This window comes from Crocodylus siamensis, chromosome 3 (assembly GCF_052110815.1).
Source record: "Crocodylus siamensis isolate JL-2025a chromosome 3, ASM5211081v1, whole genome shotgun sequence".
NCBI classification, from domain to species: domain Eukaryota; kingdom Metazoa; phylum Chordata; order Crocodylia; family Crocodylidae; genus Crocodylus; species Crocodylus siamensis.
The window spans coordinates 80,314,059-80,323,310 of record NC_143397.1 but is presented as its reverse complement, the minus strand read 5'-3'; the positions used below and the strand labels follow the sequence as shown (position 1 = coordinate 80,323,310).

The following is a 9,252-nucleotide window of genomic DNA, read 5'->3' as shown; positions in this document are numbered from 1 at the left end:
AGTCTCAGAACAGCAGACTTCCTATGCCTGAAAAAGGGTGATAGCACCTGAAAGCAGTGTTGTACTGTGGGTTCAGCGCCCAGGCCAATGCTTACATTTGCAACTCCCCCACATTTCGTCTCATAGAAATACTTAAAGTCAGTGGTGATGCATAGGGAGTGCACATGCACCCCCTGAGAGTGCTGGTGCACCCCATCAGGCTTCCGTGTTTAGGTGAAGGGCAGGGGAGCAGGCAGGAGTGCCAGTGCCCCCCATGAGAGCACCAGCCAGGGAGCAGGGCTGCCAGCAAAAGCAGCTGTGCCATTTTCAGAAGCGGTACGGTTGCTTTTTGGTGAGTGAGATCACCGACTCTTACCCCCCACCCCCCGGTTGCTGACTGGTGTCAGGGGGCATGTGCCCACCTCCCCCCCCAACTCGAGGCACCAGTTGCCTATGCTTAAAGTTACGCTGCACAGTAAGAACTCTGAAGGGGCCAGCTGGTGACCCCTCCCCAGGCTGGTGCCTGGGGGCCATGAACCCTTCCCCTGTTGGTCTGCTATGCCCGAAAGCTTGCTGACACCTTTCTTCCAAGTACAGGCTGCCCTCGGACTTATGACACAATTGGTTCCTGACAACCACGCCTGAAGTCAAAACGTTGCAACTTGGAACCAATTTTCTCATAAGAAACAATGTTATAAATGGGGGATTGGTTCTTGAACCAAGGCCCAATACCCTATTTTCACAAAACCCCCCACCCAGAATTTTGTACTCGATCAATTATAAATGAGTAATATACCTACATTAATGTATTTATATCATAAATAGCAATCATTGATTTGGAAGGACTTCTTTGAGGTGACTTTGCTGGACTTTTTGAAAGGCTCTTGGCTGGAGTCTTCTCAGGAGTCTTGGCTGCAGGTTTTTCCCAGAGAAAATAAAGTGTCCAAGGAAGTTTGGACAGATGTTCCCCAGGGAGACGTTCACTTGTTCACTGGCGCAGCCCTGCATTGGATCAAGCAAGGTCTAGTCGAAACTGACATCGTAAAGTTGAAACAGGGTGTCCATTTATAAACCTTGTAAGTGCCAAACGTTGTAAGACTGCCTGTAGGCAGCTGCTCTAAGAAAGGATACTGAAGAACCGCACCTGCCTGTGTCCTTGGACCACCAAGGCTACGACCAGAAACCCGGCAACATGATTACACCTGGCAAGGGACGGCCCCAACGCAGAGCAGCGCAGAGGCAAGGGGCAACCCCTCGCGGCCACGAGCAGGACCGCCTCTGCGCGACGGCGAAAGCAGAGGCCGCTTCCTGCAGCCCCGCGCGAGCCTGGGAGCGCGCGGCGGGGCGGGAACCTGGAGCAGCAGCTCGCACCTGGGCAGCGCGCAGGCGCTGTGGGGCTCCGCGGGGCTACGTAGCGCGGGCCCGGCTGGCACCCGCCGCAGCATGGCGCAGGCGCTCTTCTGCAAGCGCGCGGCGGCCGCTGTCCGGCGCGGGGATGGTCAGGAGCGGTGAGTGCCCGGCCCCGGGCGCGGGCCAGCCCCGGCAGCTGCCGGCGCCTCCTCCAGATGCTGAAGGCAACGCAGCTGGGCAGCCCCTGGGGTGGGGGATGCCGGCAGTAGCTCTCCCTCCGCCTTGTTCCCCTCTTCTTGGCATCCTGCATCTGCTCGCCCTTGAGGGGTTTTCTTTCAGCCTTTAAATAAAGGTTAACTCTCAGGTGACCAGCACAGCTGGCAGCAAAAGGGGGGCGGGGGTAGAGGATCGCCCCAGAAGGGGGGAAAAGATGACAGGTAACAAAACAAAAGTAAAATCATTTAAAAATCTTGGCATACTAATGGGTGAAATTTGATATCCAGGTGCATGAATATAATTTTCAGCTGGTACATGGATGAAATGTATATCCATGTGCATGGGCATAAATTTCACCCACGTACACAGTCATAATGTATGCCCATGTGCATGGATGTGCGTTATGTCCATGTATGTGGGTGAAATTTATGCCCGTGTGCATGGATATGTGTTATGTTCCTGTGTATGGAGACCCAGAAACCCTGAGCTGTGACCGCTCAACAGCTTGTTCACTTTGCTGCTGAATGTGTCAATAAAGAAGCGAATTTCTCGCAGTTGGGTCAGGCACAGTTTTGAAGGGCCCCCCCAGCATGTCACAAAGAGTTGAAGAATGGCAGGTTTTTCTGAGTGGGCAGACTAGTCTGTGAGATGAAATTCAAGTTGCAGCAAGGGAGGTTTAGATTGGATATTAGGAAAAACTTTCTCACTAGGAGGGTGGTGAAGCACTGGAATGAGTTACCTAGAGAGGTGTTGGAGTCTCTATCGTTGAAGGTTTTTAAGGCCTGACTTGACAAAGCCCTGGCAGGGATGATTTGAGCAGGGGGTTGGACTAGATGACCTTCTGAGGTCCCCTACAAGCCTAATTTTCTATGATTCTGCATGATGTCCATGTATGTGGGTGAAACTTGTATCCAGCAAAAAATACTGAAAAAGCACACTTCTGTTGAGAGGATGTTGGCTGTGAAAATATATATTGTTGTCAGCCCATCTCATTGTTTTCCGTAGCACAATATTTGGAGCTTTCCCTGGGGTTCATGCCCATGGATTGCTCTCCCTCCCCCCCAGCTGCTTTGTTTTTCGGAAACCTGGCCTGAAATTGCTTTCAGGTTGTGTCTGTTCCTGTCTGGCATACATGCTGCTGGGGGAAGTAGGTAGCTAGCCCTGTGGGTCTGAATCCACCCCACCTTCAGCTGCTTGGGGCTCTTTAGCCTCCTTGCAGCAGCTGTATGGCCCAAGTTGAACATCTGCCTGCAGCCTTCAAAAGGCATTTTTGCCTCCACTTGAAACAACCTGACAGTCACCTGGATGCGTTCAAGCAAGACATCAGAGCCTCCCAGGCTTTGTAACAGACGGACACATTTTTGACAGTTAAGTATCTCCAGAGGAAAAGGATCAGACCTCCCAAGTGAAGCCTCATGCAGATTCTGAAATTGGTTTCAAACATCAGCAAGGTTTTTTAATGGTAATTTTTGCTTGCTTTGTATCTGTGCTGCCCTCCTTTCTTGGAAGTGTTTTAGGGTTGACATTTCTCTCAGCAACCATCAGGGGGTCTAGAAACTTTTTTTAGAAAAGCTGAAACTTGTGTATAACACATGATTTCAAGAAATGGGGATTAAAAAAATCAAACCCTATGAAATATGACATTTATAATAAAATTGGGAGGATTAGCAGTTCTGCAGATTGTTAGGCAATGACAGGTGGTGCTTCTGTGAGTCAGTTTACTAAGTCCCAAGTAGGCTTTGCACTTTTCTTTCTAAAGGACAAGTCTTGAGAGCTTCTGGCTTGAGAGGCAATAATCTTTCTTGTTTCCCCTGTTTGGGAGGCTTGGTGCCACAGCCGCTGCTTCTAAAGTTTACTGCTTTGAGCTTGGCTTAACATGGTTGTTGCTGGATCTGCCCTTTGTTAGATTGTGACACAGCGAGCAAGGAGATCCAGACCTTCCTGTCCATGGGCAACAATAGAAAGTACTTGCTGGGGATTCATACCTCTTGTCTGGATATACTGTATTTCAGCCTTTTCTGCTTTTTGTATACCCTCCTTTCCCCTAGTTGCTTCAAAAAAACCTAAAGGCTGTTAATATTCCTTTTATCAATCTGTTCTACTGATAGTCTGTCTTATAAATTAAATTATAAAATCTTTAGCCATCTGTCTAACTAACTGGTGGTAGGAACCCAATATTATGCTGAAACTTCCCCTGAAGCAGTTGGTGGAATTGTTATTTGGCACATGTTAGCTGTAGAACAGGTGTTGGTGCTCTAGTTACCAATGCTTTACACAGAAACATTATATGCAGACCTTGGGAATTAACTTTGTGCCTCCTTTCTCTTTTATGTCTCTGTAACTTGGTTGACTAAGCGTGCCGCTAGTGCAATAATGTTTCCTATCTAATCATTGCACTGTATTAAATGTATATAGCACATTTTATCCCCAATGATCCCAGAGCATGCTGTGTGCTGGAATAGTTTAACCAGACCCTGAAATATTGTTACAGCTGGAGTGAAACATAGCAACTCTTAAACTAATAGGATATATACTTAAGAGGATGTAAAGAATAATGTATGCAGCTGAACATACAAAAGGCATTTTGGACAGGCACAATGATCCAGGTTTAATTCTTTTTATGCTAGTCACCAGGCATTTCCAAAAGGTATCACAGGAACATCTTTTCTCACATGTGGCCACATCTGCTGCTTGCTGATACTTAAAAGCCCCCAAACCAAAAAAATGTGCTTTACCAGAAGCATTAGCATGATACTTCAGTCCAACTCTGGAGTGTCTGTAAAGATCACGTGCTTCAGTGGGGCTTTTTGGGCACTCTTTAATTAAGCTGATTCAATCAGCTATTAGGTAGAACTACCAAAAAAGCCCCACTAAAGTTTCTGATTTTTAAAGATATCAGGTGAGTCGGGTACAACTAATGCGCTGCCCCTTCTGGGCATACGTGGGGCTAGGTGCAGGAACGTGCTGAATTTAAAGTGCCATTTTTTTTACATCTGCAAGCACCCATCCTGTCTGTTAGATTTCATCTAAAAAAATGGAGGGCCAACCTTTTTGGCAGATGTGCCATGAATCAGCCCTGCACCCTCTCCAGGTGCTACTTTGATCTCTTCCCCCTGCTTGATTTGCTGTGCTGCTTTCTGCCCGATCTGCTGCTCTGCTACCTGTCCCTTTCCCAGTCTCCCATGTGCCATGCACAGAGATTGTTTGTGCCATTTGTGACACCCATGTTGAAGGTTGGCTACCTCTGCTCTAAAAGATGGCATCTTCAGGATCTCCCTGATTCCTCACTTTGTTGACCAGAAGACTCGATAGTAAATAAATACAAGAGTGAAACCTACTGGGTCACCAACTCTAGTTCTTGCAGAATTGAAGTATTTCACATAGGTCTCCCAATTAAGCATGATATAGCCTGAGAGAACAATAATGTGGGATGAGTGCTGGAGAGCTGTACTGGAATCATAATCTTAAATCCCATACAAAAATTACTTGAGATTCTTCCTCATCATCACTTGTGCATATTACAAATCCACCACATAATTTACACTCTGTAAAATAGTAGATTATTAGGGAAGGAGACGCTGAGAGCTTAAACCCCCAACAAAAACTTAGGTATGGGTTGATTTTTCTTTTTGTGTTCTCCATTGTTTTCCTGACTGTCAACTTTAATTCTATGTTTCTCAGCACCAGTGTTGTCATAAAAATAATGGATTTCAGGTTTCTTTGATATGTGTCTGATCTAGACAGAAGGGTGCAGTAGAGAAAAGTAGAAACAGCTTGCTAGAAATAAGTTTGCTGTAATGGTGTCATGGTAAACCTAATAGTAATGTTTCAGGCCTGGACTGAGGTGTGTCATGACATCCTGTGTAAAAAGGTTTGTATGGCTCTTGACTACAATGCTTGTTTAAAACCAGATTTCTGCTGTGGTAGTAATTTGGTGGCAAGTCAAGCATATGGTTTTGGTAGTTGTGGGCTTCTCACCACTGTGTGATCTCTGGATTTCGTTGAAGCATCAGCTTTGCTATCACCCTTGGTTAATGAAGAGTGGTTGGTAAGCAGTTGAAACTGTGAATTTTAAGAAAGGGTTTTTAGAAAGGAATGGCATAAGGCACTAATAGTGCATTTCAAAGTATTAGGAGTAGGCTTTTAGGTTCTCTGGCTGAATGTGCCCCATTAAAGTGTTTGTGTTAAATTTAGGTCCATTTGAATTGACTTCAGTGAATAGGTGTCCACATTTAAAAAAAAAAAAAAAAAAAAAAAAAAATACTGTCTTTATAGTTGGCATTAACTTGTATCTTTCAAAAAGAAAACCTTGGCAAAGCAAACATTGGATGGAACACTGAATTTCTGCAATGAGTGGTCAATGTGGGTGTGCTTTTACTTGTTGCATCTCTTACTTGTCTTTACTTTAAAAGGAGGATGTGGGTCTCTAGGCCAATCTGGCAGAATCCTCCCACCTACCCATCTGCTGCCTTTTTTACATGCGCATTTCTTCCAAAAATGCAAATTTTAGCTTCAAGTCTTTCTAGCCGTGGATTCCTTTTTCACCCATTCACGCAACAAAAACAAAGTTTAGCAATAGCTCTTGGATGACATAAAAACAGCTAGGCCAATACTTGTGTTAGCTGTAAACGCTGAAGTATAGTCTTGTATTAGGTATAAGTATGATGCTGTAATCAAATGCATGCAGTAGGTTAGCTTATCCGTTTTGTTTTGTTTTTTAACTCTCCAACTTTTCCATTATTTCTTTCCATGAGATTAAAAGAAATAATGAATTCAAAGACCAAGAAACAAATTTGAGGTGTCTTTAGGATTATAGGTAAATATTGAGGTGACTTTGGGGGAGAAAAAACTTCCAGATGGATTGCTGGGAAACAACATAGTGTTTTTTGTTTGTTTGTTTTGTTTTTTAATGGATTACTTATGTGCATCTGAAGGACCTTTTAGTTATGCAAAGTGCAAGATAATAAAGGGTTTTTCTTCATTTGAATTGTTATGTGTAGAATAGGTCCAATGACGATGCTGTTTGAGCATTATGAATTCTGGATGGACTAAGTCTTAGAAATGGTAGTCAAATGCTTATCTAAATTTGCACCAAAGATTGATCTCTTTTTACTTCCTTCAGAATCCTTGTAGACCCCACATTATAACTTTTGGAGACTCTGTGGCTATTGCTTCTTCCTTTTGTAATCCACTTTGTTGTTTTATACTTTAAAGGTTGGAGAATGAGGACTGCTTTCTATTCTGGTGTAGAACCAGAAGCTTCTTTAGTGGGTCCTTGTATTCTGCTGTTATATATTGAAAGAACTGAAATCTACAACTATCTGTGCATACTAAGATCATAAAAACAGTGTCAAGAATGAGTTTACACTATCATTCTGTGCACCTAAGGATTCCTCACCTCCTCCTTTCAGACTCTCAAACACAACACTACAAAAAACCCACTTAGTTCCAAGGTTTGACTAGAATTTGGGGGCAAGTCCTCTGCTGCTTTCCTGTTCCCATACAATGCAGGGAAATGTCAAATCCTTACTTTATTTACTTTGCACTTATAATTTTACATCTGTTCTACACTGTAGAAGTCTGGAGCCTTATGAAATGCTTTCTAAAGGTTTGAGCACAATTCTTATCAGTTTTATCTACTAGTAGAAATACCTTTTATAAATGAAAAATAGAAGAAAAATCTTAATGCAAGTTTAGATGAATTGCTTTATGCTGATGCAACGTGGAATATGTCATTCAGAATTAATCTTTGTCAAAGATCATCATATTCCACAGTAGTCATGCTTTTTCCTTGTCCTTCCCCAAATAACATGCTATTTTATTTCTTGAGTATTGTGTAGTTTGAAATTACCTTTGAGCTTCGTCTTAAGAACAAAACCCAGAGCAGATTTACGGCTCTGACAACTCCCTAGACAAGAGTTGTTTGTTCGTTCTGATAAATGTGTATGTATTGGAATTCAATGTCTAGATGCAGAAATGGTGGTGAAATGGCAGCTTGTAGGCAGTTAATTAGAATTGTTTTTATATAGGTTTTCTTATTCACTCAAAGTAGTCCAGCACCTGTCAATGAATAATTTGAGCAGTAATTGAGTAGTTAAATGGGCACTTGATTTTAGTGTGGGCACAGCCTTGTGCAATGTAACCTGTACTACTGTGGGCTGGGCATATTGGACAGGGTGCTGGAGCTACCTCTTTAAAAGTACGAAGAATCCAACTCTCTCCAGAGAAAGGAGAAGATTGGGTGCCTGATTTTCATACTTTCTGAGAGAGGAAGCAGCCAACATCAGAACACATACAGATCATTTTATTTGCTTTCTGTTTCTAAAAATGAAGTGTGAATGCCTGTGCGTATCCAGATGACTGATGCTTCATATGCATTTCAGAAAGTTGTTTAAACCCAATAAATATCAGAACAAGAAGGCATAAGCTGTCCATTAACACATTTAGACTGGGAATTTAGAAGGTTTCTCACTGTCAGAGCAAATCTTCTAAATGAAAAACTTTAAGGCAACTGAAAATTGCACTAGTGTTAAGGTTCAAGTTCCATGCAGAAACTCCCATCTGAAAACTAAATTGGTAGCCTGCAATAAGCAATAGGACTTGACCCTGGAGATGACTTTTTGATTCCTCTGTATATCTTTTTTGACATGGGATACCATTGTATCTCTCACTTTAGTTGATTTTGTTGTTGTTGTTGTGTACTGATGTTTTTGGGCACTGAATTCCTTATTTTTAATTGAACAACATCCTACCTCTTCCCTCCTCCCCCCTTTCCTTAGCGTGCATACAGACGTAAAATACGCCCTTGTCAGTAAGTGTGTATGTTTCCTCAAACTGCCTTATGTGCCTCAGCCCTGAATTAGAGGGCTTCTTTTTGAAGCTAACAAGGTTCCATTGTATTTTTACTGTAGCAATAGTGTGTGTGTGTGTGTGTGTGTGTGTGTGTGTTAAGGTTTGCAACATGCTCCTATTAAAAGGAATTTGCTTGAGCAATGAATGAGCACAGTCTGGCTGTAAGTACAGAACCAATCAGAAAGATTTCCACCTCAGTCTGACAGATGTGCTGGTAAAGGTCGCTGATGGTGGTGATTGTGGAGGCTGTGTGTCTAGGTTAGGGATTTTGGTTGTAGCCATGTTGGTCTAAGGACATAGGCAGGCATGGTTCTATGGGTATTTTATTAGGCTAACTGAGTAGTTGGAAAAAAGTTCTTAGCAAGCATCCTGCCTAAGTCAGGGATGGCCAACCTGCAGCAGAAGTGCCGCAAGTGGCACATAGCAGGTTGGGGAGAGAAGGCAGGGGGCAGAAAACAAAGTACCAGATCAGGCAGGCAGGCAGCATAGGAAAGAGAGCAGAGCATCTGATTGGGCTGGTGGTGGTTGGGGGGGAGGGTGGGGATGAGACTTCAGGAGGATGTGGGGATAAGTTGTGGTACACCTGCCACAAAAGTTGGCTCCCACTGATCTAGGTAAATTGTACTTGTGTTTTAAGGTTTTGGTAAGACTGCTAGATGTCCCACTTATTTGTTACAGTACAGAATTATGAGTTCTTTTTTCAACAAGCATTACTGCTCCTGGAGATTAGTAAAATAAACTTCAGTCTTTTTTAATATATTCTTACTGTGATTTAGATTTAAAAAGCTTATTAGAATGTAAGCGATCAGGCAGTAGGGCAATGATTGATTTCCATGCAGTTCATGCTCTGAGGAT

General features: G+C 43.3%; 1 protein-coding gene across 3 annotated transcripts in view; it reads left to right on the top strand.

Annotated features, from left to right (window-relative positions):
• Positions 1-389: 389 nt before the first annotated feature.
• The window catches only part of LOC149868435 (spindle assembly abnormal protein 6 homolog), a 51,278-nt gene continuing 42,415 nt past the window's right edge, over positions 390-9,252 (top strand). For all 3 annotated transcript variants that reach the window (XM_090038571.1, XM_090038572.1, XM_090038570.1), the window contains exon 1: positions 390-1,487. In XM_090038571.1, the coding sequence (XP_089894697.1) occupies positions 1,423-1,487 (65 nt within the window). In that variant the 5' untranslated portion in view covers positions 390-1,422. The remainder of the gene's footprint in view (positions 1,488-9,252) is intronic.